This window comes from Symphalangus syndactylus, chromosome 21, assembly GCF_028878055.3.
Source record: "Symphalangus syndactylus isolate Jambi chromosome 21, NHGRI_mSymSyn1-v2.1_pri, whole genome shotgun sequence".
NCBI classification, from domain to species: Eukaryota; Metazoa; Chordata; class Mammalia; order Primates; family Hylobatidae; genus Symphalangus; species Symphalangus syndactylus.
The window spans coordinates 11911786-11933629 of record NC_072443.2 but is presented as its reverse complement, the minus strand read 5'-3'; the positions used below and the strand labels follow the sequence as shown (position 1 = coordinate 11933629).

General features: G+C 34.9%; 1 protein-coding gene across 5 annotated transcripts in view; it reads right to left on the bottom strand.

Moving 5' to 3' along the window:
- The window catches only part of GBE1 (1,4-alpha-glucan branching enzyme 1), a 282806-nt gene that overhangs the window by 168570 nt on the left and 92392 nt on the right, over positions 1 to 21844 (bottom strand). For all 5 annotated transcript variants that reach the window (XR_010118596.1, XR_010118594.1, XR_010118595.1 and 2 more), the window contains exons 4-6: positions 3942 to 4067; positions 2993 to 3128; positions 512 to 602 (exon numbers count right to left, since the gene is read on the bottom strand). Coding sequence is in view for 2 of the 5 variants with exons in the window: in XM_055260356.2 (XP_055116331.2) it covers positions 512 to 602; positions 2993 to 3128; positions 3942 to 4067 (353 nt within the window). In the remaining 3 variants the exon portion in view is untranslated. The remainder of the gene's footprint in view (positions 1 to 511; positions 603 to 2992; positions 3129 to 3941; positions 4068 to 21844) is intronic.

The following is a 21844-nucleotide window of genomic DNA, read 5'->3' as shown; positions in this document are numbered from 1 at the left end:
TTCAGTCTGTGGTCATTTAGATCAGCACCTCTTTAATTGCATAGAATCCCTTGGTGTCTTTTCTGTCCAGAGAGAATTATTTCATCCATTTCAGCCTGGAGGGAAGGGCAGCCCTTCTGTGAGTAGTAATTGTTGTACCAAGGGACTCTTCGGTGACCTTCCTAGATGAGTCCATCTCTTTCCAGAAAACGATGTGCTCTCTCACAATAATGGCTTTCATAGGAAAAGATTTTCTGACTAAAACGTGGGCTCCAAATAAGTGACAATTTCAGCAGGTAACTGGACATTCTATATCACAAATCATCCCACGAGGAGTAACATAAAATCAAGGACAATTTCTAAGGCTGGATGAGAAGAAGTCTATGACCTTAGTAAAAGAAAATGTTCAGCTTCTATTAGCTCTGTTAACCCTAAAATGTTACACAATGTTATAAAAAATGAACGATTTCATTTTATTTCTTTAAATTATTGGCTCAAAATAAAAATGAACACAATGAGTCTCTGATTTTACCTGGAAGCTGCAAAGAAGCTTGTGATTTGGTAACCAAAGCTGGCATAGTAAGCATGCTCCATGATTGCCATCAACTGAATGCAGTTGTATCCTATATAAGGCAATGGTCAAATATAAATTAAAAGCCACGTTTAAAAAAAAAAGCAATGGGGAAAAAAAGCATCCTTACTCCAAATACATTAAAATTTACAAACAATCTAGAAGCTTTGGTCGTCTTGAAAAGTTCTACTACTTTAACATTTTTTTGTTTGACCTTCCAACAACATTGGATAGTGTCTTAGAGCTGTATTCTGACTAGCTATTTGATATATCTTCATTTTAACAAGCAATAAATAATATGCAAATTTACTTAATTTGGTTTTAGCATATTAAAGATGGCAATCTCCATATGCTAAACATCAGTTACACTTGTAATATTCATATTGAAGATTATGAAAGCTAAATAAAAATAACCAATTGCATGACATATACTTTTTATTTTGACTCTATGTATTTCTATATATTTCAGTCCTTTTTTCCATATAGGATAAGAAATAGCACCAAACCCATATTTTCCACAAGGTAGCTTTTTTTTTTTTTTTTTTTTTTTTTGAGATAGAGTCTCGCTCTGTCACCCAGGCTGCAGTGCAGTGGCATGATCTCGGCTCACTGCAACCTCCACCTCCCAGGTTCAAGCAATTCTCATGCCTCAGCCTCCCAAGTAGCTGCAACTGCAGGTGCGTGCCACCATGCCTGGCTATCTTTTTGTATTTTTGGTAGAGATGGGGTTTCACCATGCTGGCCAGGCTGGTCTCAAACTCCTGACCTCAGGTGATCCACCTACCTCAGCCTCCCAAAGTGCTGGGATTATAGGCATGAGCCACCGCGCCCAGCCCGCAAGGTAGCTTTTATACAGTCAGCATTAATGCTTCTACTTTCCACTATATAATTTGCACCTAAAAAATTATTTCCAAGTTGCATATATGCATGTATGTGCACATACAAACACACATCACCTTCCTTTCTCCATCTGAATATGTTTTGCTCTAACAGTAAATAAAGTGACTCAAAAAAGTAGATATTGTGTTTTAAAAATCCATAACATTAAAAAAATTCTAATATATTTTTAATATAAGCAAATAATCAGAGGAAAAAAGTACTGGTCTTAAAAAAGCTAAGAAAAACAAGTTTTTCTTCTTGAAGTATAATTTGGTAAAATGTTCGAATATGATTTCATTACTTTGGAAGTTACAGTTCTGTAACATACATAGTAAATATTCTTACTCTGCTCTCAAAGTCCAATTCATATAAGCTTTATAATTTTCTTAAGGTTTATATAAGTTCATTTTTAATGGCAGTTCATGTAACTATACAACTATACTTGTAAATATACTTATAAACAAAGATATTATATTAGTTTCATTCTTCTGGGTTGATACCTTGTATCAAGCACAAATTTATAGTTTTATTCTTAATTGTTATGGCATTAATCATTCCTGGATTCACTTTTATTCCAGGTACTAGGCTAGACAATTCAAACACAAAGATGAATAAGAGAATCCTTGTGCTGCTGAACGTTCTGCAAGAACTGGGTCATAAGCAATTTATTACTCCATAATATGAAAGAATATCTCAAATATAATAATTTAGCATAATATCTATTAATTATAATTAATACTAAATACTCTATACATTTAACTAATTTTGGTTTCTGGAACCTGACTTTACCATCACAGATAATCCATACATAACTGAAAACTTTAACCATGGCTTACAAACCTTTCTTCTAGCCAAAATTTGGACTCCCTAGCAGAAGCAGTATCATTAAATGTGCTTTATCCTCCTGCCTAGTCATTGAAGCAGGTGTTAAATATACTGTTGTATTATCTTAAATATCATTACCTATAAAAACAACAGATTTAAAGCACACTGAATCAATAATTCAGCAATATATTCTTTACTCTCCTGTTTGTTATGAAGACAGGATCTGTGCCATTACAGTTCAATATATGAACATCTAGCAAAATGTGTCTCACATAGATATTCTATAAATGTTTGTTAAATAAGTCATCCAGGCAGGGGCTATATAAAATAACTCTGATACAAAATGAGTTCCAGGCACATTACAAATATAAGATTTTTTTTCCTTAACAGACTAAAATGAACAGGCTATAGTCAATGATCACTTAAATTGATAAAGGTTTTCTCCAGTAAAAAAGTAATTATGCTTACATATTTATCTATAATTTTGGAAGTCATCAGTTCACATTACTTAAAATTGAAATTGGAATAATATCTTTAATTCTTATGCTCTATCTTATTCCATTTCTCTTTTCTATGCTATCACTATTACAGGGCAATTTGAGAAGCCTAAAATAAAATGCATTTCTATTACATATTTAATCTCCTAACACAAAAAAGAGACACTTGTAATTAGCTTTTCTAATAAGAGAACAGACTCATTAAAATTTTATCTGAATAAAAATCACAGTTATTACTTACCAAGGTCTTTGATTCTTGGTAGTACATTGCATGTAAAATGTTTATAAGAAGCTACTTTTCCTTCATGGGAAGAAATTCCCACATGAGATTCATAAATTCTTAGACTCCGTGACTTCTTTGGTCTGGAATGCTTAAACTACAGAATATAAAATTACATATAGAGTTAAGCCAGGAATTCTGGTATGACACTACCTGATCAAGTATATTTTAAAAAAGTGGTGAATATACTCAAACACTTCAAACTATTCTCACATATAAAAGGCACCGGCTACACTCACTAAATTTTCTTTCAGGAAAAAGTCCTTATGGTCTTGCTAGTGGACCTATTTTAAAAGATAAATCATGTAATAGCTTATGCCTTATCATTGAGTAAAGATTTTTTTTTTTGAGCTTAGGCCTTAGAGAAAATGTAAGAGCCACGAAATACATATGTAATTATCGAATGCAAAGTATATATCAACAAACTCAAATGAGTTAAAGGGCAGAAAGTGAGTTCAAACAATCACAGAACACTTGTCACTAATATGGCGGTAAAAATTACCCTAGTTAATACATTCATGAGATGGTCTTCCCTATTCCGTGTTTCTAAGGACATTGATCCTAATTCAAACCCTGAGAAATACTGCACTAAAGAGTCTCTGATCAATCAGAAATTGTAGTTTAAAAAAAAAAAACAGTATCCCTTACAGATTGGTACATAGCAATTTAGTATTCTGTTTTCTTTAACCTCAAAAACATAGACAACACAAAAACTAACTTCTATATGTTATTAGCTACAGAAGACAGACTATGATACTCATGCAGTATAAAAGGAATAATACTATGATGTAAAATACTCAACTATCAGTGAAGAGAAGCATTGAACATTACTGTAAAAGTTCTAAAAGTAAAAATTAATTTTCCTAGATATACTGGAACAAGAATTTATTTAAATATTTGTTGTTCTCACTTCATATGAGTGTTCTGGATCCCAGTGTATCCAATCATAATTCACATTATCACCTTCACGAACCACATACTTCGCCCACGGTGAAATACGATACAAGATCTCTCCGCTTTTACTAGTAATAACTACCTAAAAAGAGAATGAGATGTTATTGCTTTAAAATACATCCAGAATTCTGATAATACATAATGGTTTAGGAGCACTGGTACAAGTAGGAAAGGAGGAATGATCTTAAGAATCTAGACCACCACACAGATGTGTGACCTTCAGGAACATAATTCTATCAATGCTGGTTTTCTCATCTGCTGTTACTATATTATCCTTAAAGTAACTTCTAGCTTGAACATTTTATGGCTTTCTGGCAATTTCCACCACTGCAAACCAGCCATAAGAGTGCTTACTTAAACAAACAGTAGATACTAAAAAGACAAGAATATTATTTGGAAGTTTCTGTCAATAAATCAATCAATGGGAGAAAATCATCCTACTCCATTAAAAAAAGCAATTAGTCAGTTATATAACCATCTCTTTCATTTCCTTTCTATAGCAACTAATGAAAACATGTTCAGGAAGCTAAAGAAGAAAAACGGGTTTGATGAACACTTACAATGTGCACGCACAGACACATACAAATATTTTCTACACCTTCTCAACTTCTTTTACCTATTTGCTGTATTCTTTACCATATAAAACCAAACACTATCTCCTTTAATCATCCGTTCACATATTTGCCAACAATATCATTACTATTTTTGATAATAAAAAATAACAATTTTTTTTATTTTTTAACTGAATCTACCATTAAGACTTAGAACTGAATACATGATTTTGAATTTATCCAGCCATATAAGTGGAACTTCCAAATGATTGAAATGATAGCTTTTTATTTATTTTTTTTGAGACAGGGACTCACTCTGTCACCCAGGTGGAGCGCAGTGGTGCAATCGCAGCTCACTGCAGCCTCAGCCTCACAGGCTCAGGTGATCCTCCCAATTCATCCTATCGAGGAGCTGGGACTACAGGCATGTACCACCATGCTCAGCTAATTTTGGGGGGGGGGGGGGGGGTGGGGGCTGGGATTTTTTTGTAGAAATGGGGTTTCTCTGTGTTGCCCAGGCTAGTGTTGAACTCCTGGGCTCAAGTGATCCTCCTGTCTCAGCCTCCCAAAGTGCTGAGATCACAGGCGTGAGCCAATGCACCAGGCTGAAATTGTAGCTTTTATACAAAATTGCCTTTTTTACTAAACTTTCTAAAAGGAGGTAGAATACAATTTTAAAAATCCAGATTAAAAGCTATATTATGTCCTCATCATTGAGGAGAACGTATTCTTCAGTCTCCTCTAACAGAGAAAATATTAAGTACTCACAATTCTTAGTAATTAAATATTTGTATAATGCCTTATAGTTTATAAAGACTTTTACATTCTTATCTCACTTGATTCCAGAAAATCTTTGTGAACTAAATATTAAGTGAGATTACATAAGTTGCCAAAAGTCCCAAAATACCCATGTGGCAGAGCCAAAAGCTCAACACCGAGCTTCTAATACTCACTTCTCTTCTCTGAACAGGCTTCCACAGCACTTCCTTCAGATGCCAAAAAATAATAAATTATGGTTTATGATGGAGAGGCCAGATAAGTGGGAAAGGAATGTCTAACTTACATGAATACAATTATTTCTCCTTCATTATGCCTCCCACCTATTAAAGCTAATCATTGCCAGGTGTTGCTATTATTCAAGCGATTATCACAAAACATGAATCAATAAGACCAACCTACTTCAAGATTATTTTAACCTTAAAAAAAAAGTCCCTTAAGCTACATGAATTTGTAGCATAATATACTACAGTTAATATGTTTAAGAAAGGGCCTTTTGCTCACTCATCAACACAGAACAAGGTATGAGGAAACAAAATACTATAAACCAGTTTTCCGTGACTACCACTTTGGATAATCTATCCATCTATGCTTTCTCTGTTTTGTAAACGGCTCTATAATACCTCCAAAGGCCGATCATAAACTAATAATAATTTCTAAAGGTGTCTGTTGGCAGAGAAAACACTTGCAATTTTAAGACATGAAGAATCTACTTCATGCTGAATTTAACCCCCACATCCTTTGGAACACTAATTCATTCATCTTGCTGTACACACGAATGTCTCCAGAGGCTACTGAGTGATGGGTGTTGAATGTTGAAAGGAACAATATCCGCATGGTTCTCTGATGCTCCTATATCTTTTGCTGGGTATGCCAAGAAGGCAAGGCCCTGGCCGGGCGCGGTGGCTCACGCTTGTAATCCCAGCACTTTCGGAGGCCGAGGCGGGCGGATCACGAGGTCAGGAGATCGAGACCACGGTGAAACCCCGTCTCTACTAAAAATACAAAAAATTAGCCGGGCATGGTGGCGGCGCCTGTAGTCCCAGCTACTGGGAGAGGCTGAGGCAGGAGAATGGCGTGAACCCGGGAGGCGGAGCTTGCAGTGAGCAGAGATTGCGCCACTGCACTCCAGCCTGGGTGAAAGAGCGAGACTCCGTCTCAAAAAAAAAAAGAAGGGAAGGCCCTGACCATTGTTAATGGGAGACATTTCTTAGGGCTGTCCTTGTAGCGAGCAACCTTCAAGGATGACATAGTGATGCCCTTGAAGACACAGAGCTGCTACAAAAGAAGGGATTCTCCAGGCTCAGTAATATCCAGCTATGATGCAAACCCAGTGTGTGAGCAGCAGCCATCTGGGTCATATCATGTCACCTCTATGGGGCTCGGAGGACAAGGGGAGCCAATGAAATATGATACCTACTGTGCCATGAGTAATAAAATAATTTTTCTCTGTTCTAGGAGTCCTGGGCCAGAATCGATGATATGGTAACAGGTTAACTTCGAAGTTTGTAGGTAGGGTAAAATCAAATCACAGACTTGACAAAGGAGTATTTGCTCATTCACTGAGTAACTTCAATATTTTGTTTCCAAAGGTTCTGTCTTCTGCTACTCTAACAGTCATTTCTACTAGGGTTGCTTGTTGAGTGGAGTATTTTAATTTTCCCATTTTCTCCTTCTCTCTTATTCATGGAATTACAACCAACTGTTAAGTAAAGCTTTCTACCAAATCCGGAACACCGACCTGTGATTGTTACATAATAAAAATCTCTACTCTTTAGGCCCCTGAATTTTGCAAGTATTTTTGTTACAGTAACTTAGGTTTTCATTACTAGTACATTTGTCTATAGTAGCTGTCTCATGTTGCTTTTCACTTTCTATTCCTAAATTGTTGTAATCTTTATAACCAAATAAGAGTATCATAATAAATCTAAATAAATTTAATTTGAGAGACAATGCAAAGAGTAAAGACTATAGCCTTTATGGACGAAACTTTGCTCACGAAACTCTTTTGGTGAGGGTGAGGGTACATCCTGCATTTGTGTTATGCTCCAACGAGTTCAAATTCCAGTCGGAAAAATTTTTAGAGAAAACTTTATGTCATTTAACTCACAATCTCAAAATGTCAGCATGCTATGGAGCAAATTGAAAGAAAGAACTGGCTTGATTGATCTTTCGACAATAAGTCTGGTAGCTAATGTTTAAAAGAGTTCACTTGATACTGTCAAATGGGAGGTCTGATACACTGCTAGTGTGAGTATAAAGCAGTATAAAATTTCTGAATAGCAATTTGACAATCTGCATCAAAAATTCAGAAAAATTAATTCCAGGTCAGGCACAGTGGCTCACACCTACAATTCCAGCACTTTGGGAGGCTAAGATGGGAGGGATCACTTGAGGTCAGGAATTTGAGACCAGCCTGGGCAACATAAGGAGACCTGGTCTCTACAAAATATTAATGAAAAATAAAATATAATTAAGTTAAATTAAACTGGCATGATGATGCATGCATATAATCCTCGTTAATTAGGAGGGTGAGACGAGAGGATTGCTTGAGCCAAAGAGTTCAAGGGTACAGTGAGCTATGATCATGACACTGCACTCCAGCCTGGACAACAGGTAAAGACCCTGTCTATAAAAAAAAAAAAAAAGTTAAAAGAAAAAAGTAACTTCAATGAATCAGTAATACTAATTATAAAAGCTTGCCTCATGGAAACAATCAAGAGATGTGCCCAAAAAACTATATCCTTGTCTATTAGTCTTAGTGCTACTTCTATTAGCAAAAGCAGAGTGACTGAATAATGTGTAGTTGTTAAATTATACACTATTTAAGCATATTAAAGGTTGACAAAAAAGTATTCTAAGTTATAAGAAAGAATATATTGTATCTTTCTAATGTAAATGCAGAAAAACCCACAGCCTAAAGTATTTTAAAAGATATAAAAATATCAATATGGTTACCTATGGGTAAGGGGATTGTTAGTAGTTTTTATTTTCTAGCTATATGTTTTGATATTATCACTTCATTTACTTGTATAGATTCTAGATTCCAAAAACATAAGCGGTTTAGTAAGGATTACAAATATATGAATCACGTAATCACACATACATCTGCAGAGTGTGCTACTTAAGGTGTATATCTTGCGTCTTGCGTACCTTAAGTATATTAACACATTAAGAAATACAACTTAACAAAATATATCAAATTACTTGAAAGAAATATAATAATGAAAATAATACCATAATAATACCAAATAATACCATAATAATCCTTTTTAATGAGCCAAATTATTTATTTGACTTATAGGAGGTTATCATCAAAAGACATTATTGGATTACATAAATAATTTAATAAAAGAAACTTCTAACTGTGCAAAAGTCAAATTAACTTAGTGAATGGTTTAAAGTCAAATTTTATTTAGAACATGTCATTTAAAACTCAAATACACAATATAAAAAACAGTAAATGTTAAAGACAAAAAAGAGTGTGTGTGTGTGTGTGTGTGTGTGTCTGTGTGTTCATTCATGCTTGGAATATATTTTAAAATGCTTCTTGCAAAAAACAAATTTTCCATGTACTGGAAAATTACTGAGGAAATATGTTCCTTAGGTGGCCAACAGTTTTATATAAAAACATCAGATGTGTTCAGCTGGTTAGAAGTAAGTGTTAGCATATTTTGAAAGATGGTAATGAATGTAGCTCTAGGCTTCATGAAGGAAAGTGTAGCAGGCTAACAGAAAACTCACAGTTATTGAATCATATAATTCAAATTGCCCCAATTATACTATAAATATCTCCTAATGTTGTGAGGAGAAGCTTTTCTTTAAAAAATTTTTGCTTAAAGCAGAGTGAAAAAAAACATATTGATCAAGATAACTATTTGATAGGCTACAGGTCAAAGTGAATTATCAAACAAGTGATTTCTAATATATAGAAAAATACTACTTCCACTTCTTTTTTTATTTCACTTTTAAAATTTCAGCTTTATTGAATTATAATTAACAAAAATTGTATATATTCAAGGTGTAAAACAATGTTTTGATATATGTACACATAAACCCAACATATTTTAACAACATGTATATTTTTTGTTTCTACCAATCAGATGAGATGATGGCCACAGAGTACAGGCCCCTCATTTGCCAGCTGTTAATCCTTTAATAGCTGAGTTGTCCTGAGTTCTGGAAGTTCTGGAAGAAACATGAGGGTGGTAGGAGTTGTACTCACAAAGTCCCTGAGCAGTGCCTATTTATCAAATATTAAAATACTTTTATTTTAATAGTAAGTATGGCCATACCAGCGTACAATGCTGATTATCAGTATCCTGTGTGAATATATATGTATATATTTCCAATGAGACTGAAACACACACACACACACACACACACAGACAGACAGACAGGTCTGGCTAATTGTTATTTTTAGTAGAGAAAGGGTTTCACCATGTTGGCCAGGCTTATCTTGAACAACTGACCTCAGGTGATCTGCCCACTTCAGCCTCCAAACGTACTGGGATTATAGGCATGAGCCACTGCACCCGGCCTATAATTAATTTTTAAGTAATTTGTAGAAGAGGGTGGAAGGAACATAAAAAAGAAAAAAAGTAATAAAAAATTTGTAATTAAGTAGAAAAATAAGTGATATTCCAGAGGAAAAGCTAACAATTCTACCAATGACCTGAATCCCAAAGAAATAAATGTGTTTTTGTTATTGTTGTTGTTGTTATGGAGTTTCACTCTTGTCACCCAGACTAGAGTGCAATGGTGCCATCTCTGCTCACTGCAACCTCCACCTCCCAGGTTCAAGCAATTCTGCTGCCTCAGCCTCCTGAGTAGCTGGGATTACAGGCACCTGCCACCACGCCCAGATACTTTTAGTATTTTTTTTAGTAGAGGTGGGATTTCACCATGTTGGCCAGGCTGGTCTCGAACTCCTGACCTCAGGTGATCCACCTGCCTCGGCCTCCCAAAGTGCTGGGATTACAGGGGTGAGCCACCGCGCCTGGCCAAATGTGTGTTTTTAATAGTCACAAATATCTAGTGTAAACATTATTTTAAAATGCATAGATATAATTTATAATTGCTAAAACTTTAAAATAACTTAATATAATTTAAAGTAAAGCTCATAAATTTCATTTCAACCAAACTAATCTTTTACTACTTATCCTTGTTTTGTTTTGTTTAAAACAGGACCTATTTGTATAAATTCCATCCACAGCTCTGCTTGTCATTTCTGCTGAGCCAATTTAACATTAATGAAGCTTATGTGAAGAGCATATGGGCAAGAATCTCTTTGCCACTGTGTGACGCTGAAAACGGCCTCCCAAAAGATATCTACACCCTATGCCAAGAATCTGTGAATGATACCTTCTGTGACAAAAGAAGGTCTTTGCAGATGTGATTAAAGTACAAATCTGGAAATGGAGAGATTCTTACTCCATTTCCAGATTCTGCAGGGGGGCAATCACAGAGGGAGATTTTACATATAGAAGAGGAGAAGACAGTGTGACCCAGGAGGGAGAGAGTGGAGTGACGAGGATACAAGCGAAGGAATGCCAGCCACTACCAGAAGAAAATGTCATGGGACACATTCTCCCCTAGAACCTTCAGATGGACTATGGCCCTGACAACAACTTGATTTCAGCCTGGTGATACTGATTTTTAACTTCTGGACTTCAAAGCTATGAGAGAATACATTTACATTATTTAAAGCCAACATATTTATGCAGGAGCCTTAGGAAACTAATACAGCCAATAAGGGAAAATTTGGAAACAATAATTTTTCTATGAATAAAATGGAAATAAACTTAGCTGAAATTTGTCAGTACTGGAGAGTGAAAAGATATAAGTTATCTTCATAGTAGTCTAAATAATACATTTGTCTTGTGTTCATTTCCTACTCCCAAAAAGTAGACAAATATGTACTAATACATTACAGTGACCTTCACTAAACAAGGTAAGTCTCCTTGACGATTCCCAGGTAAAGCAAACTCCTTCAAAATAAACATTGCTGAGTTCCAGACTTGATAGAAGAGCCTTTAAAAATGTGAATTTGTGGCCGGGTGTGTGGCTCACGCTTGTAATCAAAGCAATTTGGGAGGTCAAGGCAGGTGGACCACCTGAGGTCAGGAGTTCAAGACCAGCCTGATCCATATGGAGAAACCCCGTCTCTACTAAAAATACAAAAATTAGCCAGGCGTGGTAGCAGGTGCCTGTAGTTCCAGCTACTCGGGAGGCTGAAACAGGAGAATTGCTTGAACCTGGCAGGCAGAGGTTGCAGTGAGCCCAGGTCATGCCACTGCACTCCAGCACGGGCAACAGAGTGAGACTCCATCTCAAAAAAAAAACAAAAAACAGTAAATTTGTAATACACAGTTTTTATACCTGGCCTTCTTCCCACGTAAGTATTTTTGAAGATTAGACAAAAACAATCACTGCATACGTGATGTAAATGAAGGCTCTAAATTTACCATACGGAAAAGCAAAGGGAATATTTTTTTTCTACTCAATACCTGACGTATTTGCTTCTTTAAACAGAGATGAAACTATTTAAGTAAACAGATAATCAGTGAACAAAAAAAAAATACCTATTGAAAAAATTGCATTCTGAATTTCCTAATTAGGAAGATGAAAATCAGAAACACTCTTCATAGTAACTGCTAGTTCATTGTGAACTTTGAGTTTATATTTCTATTAATATGGAATTAAAATAAAGAGATCACTAAAATTATCAAGGTAGTTTTCTAATAATAATAGACCTTGATATATAAAAGACCACTTCCTGGGTGATTTTTTCTAAAACTGTACATAGTTAATGGGTAAGATTATATAAATTAGGGTAATATTTAGGCTATAAATGACATTATATATTATTTAATTAAGCCTGCTATGGGTACCAAATAAACATAACTGTTTTTTTGAAATTATTTTAATTTTCTGTTAATTTTATCTGGATACTAAAGTTCATATATTTTAGAAATCTCTTTCTTTGCCTCATAATTTAGTTCATAGTTTTCAATTAATCAAATAAACTTATACAAGACATATGCATATATAATCATCCTTGTGAGGCTCTTTACATCTACGATGTTCAGGAATTGAGAGAGGTGGATAGAGAGAGATGAAATGATCAGATTAAGCCCCTGAGCTCTTATATTATGCAAGACTGGACACTATACGGGAGAAAAGAAGATATCCTGGCTAGTAGCTTAACTAAAAAAGAATAGAAATTAGTTGAACTTCTAAAGCAATAACCTATAGATCAAATTTCACTAGCTACCATTATTTTAGATTTCTTATTTTAAAACATGCCATCACAATGTATTTTTTTTCTTTAATAAAAAATAAGAAACCTTTCCAAGGTTGAATCCATAGCAACAGCTTGAATAGGATAAAGGGTTTCTCTAACAAAAATAAATACTTACAAATCGTAATTTTAAAACTTCACTAAAGGAAAAGACTGAGTATATTAGCTATGAAAAATAAATCTGGAATGTGATACAAATGGGTGTCAGATCAATTTATACAAAACTTTGGGATAACAGACACCAATGTACAGAACAAAAAAAAGACTATTTTTGAGGTATAATACACATAGCTTCTTTGTCCCTGACAACACCAATTAGAGAATTATAAATATATTACAATCTCACTTCTGTAATACTTACACATGAGAAAGAAGAAACTGCAGAATATTGTGAAAGTAAATAAAGGTCAGTAGTCACTTCTAAAACCAGGTCCTGACTTAGAACGATTTAGACAGACAGAAGCTTCTGCACCTATAAAAAGGAGTATTATCCCCTAAGGTTTATACCCTAGTTCCCCTATCTTCTAGCCTAGTTAAGGAGTATTACAATTGTAATATGCTTTTCTTTCTCTGCTTTTCTACTGAGGCAAATCTTTAAAGAAATAAAGAAACAACTAAGTAGGACTGATAAAGTGTTTGCTTCATTTCAAGTACATTACCTGAACAAAAACCTTACAAAGTGAGGTCGCTATAAAAAGACAAAGTCCAAAGGGATTATTAGAGATTTAGGAAGTAGGCATTGAAAACGATATCCCTGAACACATGAGAATAACCACTCCTAAGTAAAAAGAAAAGGAACAATGCTGAGATGTTGTAATCATGTAAAGATTGATTAGGTGTCTTAGACTAGAAAACAAATGAATTACACATGATACAAAAATATGGGATTTAAACATCCAAGATATTGAAAGATCAATATTGTAATAAAAGAAAAAGGCTATGAAAAGGGGGAAAAATCAGTGAGTTTTCATTACTCAAAGAGTGTGCTTCAAAGAGACTCATCCATGTGCAGTGAAGGTTAGAATTCGATTAAGTAAACAGAGTTACAATCTGGTATAAAGCCAATAAAAAATCTAAGAAGTATTTTCAGAAGTGATAGGATAGGGGAAGCACTATCATAGGATGAGTTGAAGTTCTTTTAAAAATGTTTTATTAAGTATAATTACAAAAGTCTATCTGGTGATAAATTCAATCATTTGAAGAAAAGAATATGATTCCTAAGCAATCATTCTTTTTTTATTTTATTTTTATTTTTTTTGAGACAGTCTCACTCTGTCACCCAGGCTGGAGTGCAGTGGCGTGATCTCGCCTCACTGCAACCTCCGCCTCCCAGGTTCAAGGGATTCTTCTGTCTCAGCCTCCCAAGTAGCTGGGACTACAGGTGCATGCCACCACGCCCAGCTAATATTTTTTTTTTTTTTTTGTATTTTTAGTAGAGACGGGGTTTCACCATATTGGCCAGGTTGGTCTCGAACTCCTAAGCTAGTGATCCACCCGCCTTGGCCTCCCAAAGTGCTGGGATTACAGGCGTCAGCCACCGCACCTGGCCCCTAAGCAATCATTCTAAGTGCCACTGCAATGAAGTAAAATATAAAGCATGGAGGGAAAAAAAAGAAATAACCCCTAAAAGAAATCTAGAGAAATTCCAAAGACTACACACAGAATACACAATTCTAAAAATTATAGGATCTTTTAAGAAAACATATAATTATGTATTCAATAAACATTAAGACTATTACGTCCAAGAATATAGTTAATGACTTAAACAGTTAATGATGAGATGAATTCCTCTTGAATCTTTAAATATTCTTTATAAATTAAGATCTCACAGGCTGGAACACTATCATTCTTTTCTCTCCTTTCTTCTACAAAAATCTGTATTTTGCCAGGTATAGGTGATATTAGAGGAAAAAGAACTGGAAATAGATATGTATGTACAATGACGAAAGTAAATACAACCACCAAGAAATAAGAAAGTGATGAAATAGTTTGTATTATGGGAAAGAGATAATGACTACCAGTGAGAAGTAGCACTAGATATGCGTTTGGATAATTTCTTGTCAATTGATTTTTTTAACAGCATTCCATTAGGTTATAAGGTCAAGAATTGGAGTGACCTTTGGATAACGGACTCAGGCACTGGAGGTGGAAACAGTGATGATGGGAAGAAACAGTGGTAAATAATAGGATTCTACACAATAAAGCTTGTTACTTTCGTCCTTCCTTGTTCAGATATATCTAAATCTTTAAACATAAATGCCCCCATCTTGTGTCGATAAAGCAAAGGCACAAGGCAGCAAACTTTGAGCTTGATCTCTAAGTGTGACAACCCCTCTGGAAAAGTAGAGAAAACTACTGAATAAACTAGTGAATATAATTCAGTCAATAAAGCACCGGTCTGGGAATTACTCACCTGACCAATGAGTGAGGCATGGGGAATATTCATAAGATGAGATGCAGTGACCTATGGCTGACTGTTAAAAAAAATTGTATGTTCATGAGAACATATAATTTTCAATTTGAGCGCTAGTCACGTGGGGAAATGTAACGTTACTGACATTAGGATGGATAAAGATGAACATACTGAAGTGTAAAACACACACACACACACACACACACACACTAAACCACACACTTTAAATTGAAGAAAGTTAAACATTAATTTTGACATCTAACATAAACTTGTGATATTCAATAAAAGAACCCAGCTTAAATGTAAATGTTTAAATCATGAATGAGATTGTATAGTATGTACTTTATCAGGAGAAAAAGGTTATTTCCTGTAGGCATACCTTTATTCATTATTATTTGAAGGTATACTTGGCCAAAGTGCAAATACTTTTATTAAACATAACCAAAAATAATGCCCACCTAAACAGTCACAAACTGTAATTTTCTTCCTTTTTCTGGCACAGCAATAAAAGATCAAATACTAAACAAAAGCTCTCTTGAAAAAAAATTGGATGCCTACATAATTTAGAAGAAAAAAGCATGAAATATTTTTATTTTTTTAAAAAAGTATTTCTAAAGAAAAATGTGAGAAAGTGTTCAATTTTCCAGACTTTATAATCATATTTAAAATATACTATGCCCACATTGAAGGAAGAAAGAAAAAAAGATGATAAAATACAACATATTTCACAGTACATAGACATAAGAAAAGTACGTTTGCTAATACATTTAAAGTATCTATGGAATCAATGTTTACATTAAGGGCTCAATCAGGAAACATAACTTTATGGACAGTATAATTTTTTAGATAATGGTGATTCATTTGTACAAGCATTAAGTAAAATAGAGAAAACAAATGTCTTTTTATAATCATTTTTCTAAAATGTATCCTACAACCACCTGTTGGGATTGATTTGTATACTCTGATGTGCCTGGAATACAAACATTTTCCCCTTTAATTCAGTAAGAAAATATTAGGCTTTTATATATATCTTTGACAGCAGTTTTCAACCCTGAAAAGCAGTAGGAACTCCTGAGGAATATCTTAAAGATGGCTGAGCCTGATTTCTAACCACTGCCACCATCCTACCAATTGTTCTTGATTCAGATTTTGTGACCTGCAGTCTAGTGCTTTAGGAGATAAAAGCTAGACCTGAGAAGGTAAAAGACAGAGTAGCTACAAGTACCAGTGTTCCAGTAATAAAATGATAGATCTTTATTTTTAAAAAATAATAATAATAAATTATCATAAAGGAAAGAAAACATCAGGTTACAGGGAATATATTTCCTAAAATCCTTGTAATAATACTTTTGCAAATCATAAATATTTTGCAATAAAATTTGTCTCAATCTCTACTTTGCATTTTACATGTATTTCTTATGTTTTAACAAAAATTTACAATTATATTTAATCCTTCATTGCCTAATCTTCCTACTAATTTATTTATTTTTTAAATTCTATTTATTTATTTTTTAGACGAAGTTTCACCCTTGTTGCCCAGGCTGGAGTGCAATGGCACGATCTTGGCTCACCGCAACCTCTGCCTCCCACGTTCAAGCGATTCTCCTGCCTCAACCTACCGAGTAGCTGGGATTACAGGCATGCCCTACCATGCCTGGCTAATTTTTGTGTTTTTATAGAGACCTGATTTCTCTGTTAGTCAGGCTGATCTCGAACTCCCCACCTCAGGTGATCCACCAGCCTCGGCTTCCCAAAGTGCTGGGATTACAGGTGTGAGCCACCACACCCGGCCCTTCCTACTAATTTATTATTCTCGAAAAATGAAATTTAAATATCTGTATAAACTTAAGTTAATCTCACTTAAATCATTGAAGGCTTCCATGCTGGCTCAGAAATTTATCCATCTGTGGTCCTGAGCATACCTATGATTGTCCTTAAACTCACATCATTTACTTATGAAAAAGTTTCCACTATACTTGGGAATGCGGTCATAAAAGAGTCTGGTAAATTTACTCAAGCTTCTGATCTTACCCTGTTGTTCTAATCCATCAATATTTTTTAAATTTCTCAATTTCCATACTATGCATCACATCAATCATTTTGCCAAACATTAACAGTTTTGTAAAAAAAAACAAAAAAAAGTTATCAACGTTACTTTAAATGCCATTACTAAAACTTGATACTTTCCTTCTCAATACATAATTTTTATTTTAAAATTATAGCAGATATTGGCTCTTTGGTCAGTCAAACTGCCTTTCTGCATTGTTTCCTTGTATTAGAGAGTATGGAAAGCTTAAAATCACATTTTTCTCACTCCCTTGCAGCTAGATTTCAACATGGTTAATAAACTCACATAAGAAACGGAAGGAAGAAGCAAGTACATGAGGTAGATCATATAGGGATCAATTGTTTTTGCCTGAGAATGCAGAGTGATGCTTAATCTAATAAAATCCATTATCTACATAGTCACAAAGAGTGGAAAACTTAAAGATAACTATCGAGCTGATAAGGAAGTGCTAGGAAGGGAAAAGTATGGTCCCTTTAAATAATACAGAAGAGGGAAGAGAAGTGCTGGGTAGAGAAAGCTGGGTTCCTGGCTAGGGCTCCACTCCCATGGACCTAGGTGAGGACAAGCACTCCTGCCCTTCCAGCCCAAATGCTGCATTTTCCAATACCACCCTGGCCCGCCATGAACCATCATGGGCCTATAAAAACCCAAGACCCCAGCAGGCAGACACACAGGTGGCCAGACGTCGAGAGGACCACATCAGCGTAAGCAGCTGGAAGGCAGGAGGACATGGAGGGGGCACGCCAGCTGAAGAGCACCCTAACAGACACCAGCACACCCGCAGGCCATATACTGGTGGGACAAGGCAGAGTTTGGCCAGGGCAATCTGAGGAGAGCCAGAGCCACTGAAGGGCCCAACTCCAGGGGAAAACCACCTCCCTACTAGCTCCGCCATCAGCAGAGAGCTACTTCTACTCAATAAAACCTTGCACTCATTCTCCAAGCCCAGACGTGATCCCATTCTTCCAGTACACCAAGGCAAGAACCCGGGATACAGAAAACTCTCTGTCCTTGTGACAAGGTGGAGGGTCTAATTGAGCTGGTTAACACAAGCCACATATAGACAGCAAACTAAAAGCACACGGTAGCACAAGCCCACTGGGGCTTCATGAGCTGTAAACATTCACCCCCAGCCACTGCCATGGAGTTGGAGCCCCACAGCCTGCCTGTCTGTGAGTTCTCGCAAAGGTTTGAGCAGCGGGGCACTGAAGTAGTGAGCCACACCCTCATCGCGTGCCCTGTGAGGGGTACAAGGGAACCTTTCCCATTTCAATGTCATCATTAATTGGTTCATGACACTAATAATTTCTATTTGTACCTTCCTACACATAATTATGTGCACATTCGGCATCAGCTTTTTCATGAGAAATAATCATAAAAAGGGGCTGTGAATGGAAAAAAAATATTTTCTCCGTGCATTTGGTTTCAAAATTCAAATTTTAAAATTTATTTTTATAAGCAGAGTTTATTATAGTTATCATGCAAAAAGACACAGAAGAGTTGGCAATACCTAGGAATGCTCGAGGCAGAGAGGATGAAGAGGAGGGGGAATCTGTATTTCAACTAAGACGAGAAGCAGTACTTTTTTTATGAAAAATAAGAACATAATTTGACTTAACCTAGGACCTCATTTCAGAAGAACACAACACATCTGGAATATCAGAAAGTTTGGAATCCAAGTAAGTTTGAGAGAAGTGGAATAAGGTTCACATGAGCAAAGCTGGAGGCAGAACCTGGATTGAAGGCTTAAAGAATGGTAAGGAAATGGCAGAGCCTGGAAAATTAAATGGTAAAAATAGAAAACTTGAATGTGTCAAAAAAAAAAAAAAAAAAACCTGCCAGCACTACGAAGACAAATAGTACAGATACATCCAAACCTGAGAGCAGCTGGGCCTAAAATGCCCCAACATTTTGAAAAGAAAAAGAAAACCAACAAAATTTCTTCAGATGTTAAAATTATTTTTATATAATAACTCTATTAATTGTAAAATGAGTTCATGTCTAGGATCAAATGGAAAGAGGTGCTGCTCAGCTGAGAACAATGTGCTCATGAGATTGCTTATAGTTCTATTCACATGAACAGATATTTGCAAAAATCACCCACTGTAATTACCAGTGCAAAACATTACGGATTATTATTTCATTATTATTATCACTTCAAACCTCTCAACATGACTGTAAATGTGACTTCTTAAGTCAATGACATAGAATTAATTGGCAATCACAAACTAACTATATTTAGCATAATGATAGAGTAAACCCTGTTTAATATAAATATGCAAATGTCAATGGCATTGTTATTTACAAAGGCAACAAACAAAAGCCATCACCTGTGTATTCTTCAATTTATATTATTTCATTACATTCTAGTTTGTATATGAAATGATGCCTATTCTGAGAGAGAATTTTTTAATTCAAAGGAAGTTTGCAACAGTGTTTCATAATAGTAACACATATTTATACATACACACATACATATTCACATATATTATTATACTACACATCCATTTAATTTCTGTAGGTTGAAGTAGTGTTTTTAACCTCTTAGAAATGCTGATTAAATAAGTTCTTTAAGTAATTTATGAAAATTAAACAAACGAAAATTACTAGATTGATGTTAGACATGAGACTTGTTAAACTAAAATAACCTACTGTTAGCTCTTGTAAACATTTTCTTTCTACATTACATGTAAGTGGTCTTCTTGGGATATGTTAACGGTTAATTTTAAATTTTAAATCTCAAGCACTTCTCCTTTATAATCTGTAGGCAAAGTTACAAAGGAGTACACAATAAAAACAAAAACCACATCCAGCAAAACACTCAACATTGTTGAACAATTTACAGGGTAAATTCAGAGCACTTGTATGACCCAAACGCAGGAAGCAGGGAGGGTAGAAAATGAACATTTAGTTCTTCTAAGCAGTGGTAATGAAGGTGGAGCCCTGATTTTAATACCTCAAGAAAGCATACAATTGTTATAAAATTATGTTAGCTATTATAAGAAACAGACTTGAGTGATCTAGAATAAGTATATTAATAAATTTTATTTCTTTTTATAATAGTCATTCATATCAAAGTAGAATGCTTAGCCAGAATAAATATTAATTTATACCTTGCAGACATCACTCTATTAATAATGGGTATGGACTTGATTCTTCAAGTAACTAACATAATAATGTACTTTTTGAGATTTGCATGATGTATTGGGAGGGGTGCAGCAAACTGAAGACTAACAGGCACAGGATAATCATATTTTTATAATAGAAAGCATATAAATACAGAGAGGCAGAGGACAAGGGCAAGGACAGTTTACAAATGCCTAAAAACCGATGAGCAAGAATACCCATAAAATCTATCAAGAGTGGATGGTAGCCTGGAGGGCCAGGCCATTAATGATTATAAGAAGGGCTATTTTTCTTTCCATATTTTTTTAATTAACTCCTATTTTTTAAACAGACATTATGAATCACATTGCATAATTAGAGAAAAAGTAAAACTGACTCTCTTCAAGTAAAAATAAGGGCATTTCAAATATCAAAATAAAAAGTTTTCCTGGGTTGAAACACGTCAAATGTCCTGTCGTTTTCCACACGTCTAAAGAAATATACATGTGCATATATGTATGAAAGTTTAACTTTTTATTCACGTAAAAAATTTACAAGGAAAATCTATTCCAGAGAGAAATATTATTTTTAAATCTGTATGTTCAGGAAACCATGTAAACTGAAAATTTGAAAAGAACAATTTAAACTCAACCAAAATGCCATGCCTTGGCTTTCCAAAAGAGGGAGATATAACTCCACTGCCACAAACATATCAATGTGACACATAAATGATCTACTCAAATACAGAACTTATCAAGAAAATAATTTTAAGGAAAAACTCTAAATTATGTGTTTATTTTAGCCTTACGATTTTAATTGCCTAAAAAGCACAGTTAAATCTATGAAAAATATCATGATCTACAATAATAAAATGAAAGCTGTTCCAGCTCCTTTACAGAGAGCTCAATTGTAGAATAAAAATGTGACAAAAGACTTACAGTATTTAGATTTTGAAAAATAGGTTTAGAGATGACAGATGTCAGTTACTAAAATTTGTACCTTCTGATTGTTATTTGAAAATTAAAATTTAGGATTATTCTGAACTAGAGACAGAATGCTACTCATTTCTTACAATGATTACTAAAATTCTCTAATTTCCTTGAGCAGTGGTTTGTTGCTCTCATTGAAGAGGTCCTTCACATCCCTTGTTAGCTGTATTTCTAGGTATTTTATTCTCTTTGTAGCAATTGTGAATGGGAGTTCATGATTTGGCTCTCTGCTTGTCTATTGTTGGTGTAAAGGAATGCTTGTGATTTTCACACATTGATTTTGTATCCTGAGACTCCACTGAAGTTGCTTATCAGCTAAAGGAGTTTTGGGGCTGAGATGATGGGGTTTTGTAAATATAGAATCATGTCATCTGCAACAGATTTGGCTTCCTCTCTTCCTTTTTGAATATGCTTTATTTCCTTCTCTTGCCTGATTGCCCTGGCCAGAAGTTCTAATACTATGTTGAACAGGAGTGGTAAGAGAGGGCATCCTTGTCTTGTATCAGTTTTCAAAGGGAATGCTTCTAGCTTTTGCCCATTCAATATATTAGTTGTGGGTTTGTCATAAATAGCTCTCATTATTTTTAGGTATGTTTTATCAATGCTTATTTTATTGAGAGTTTTTAACATGACGGGATGTTGAATTTTATCAA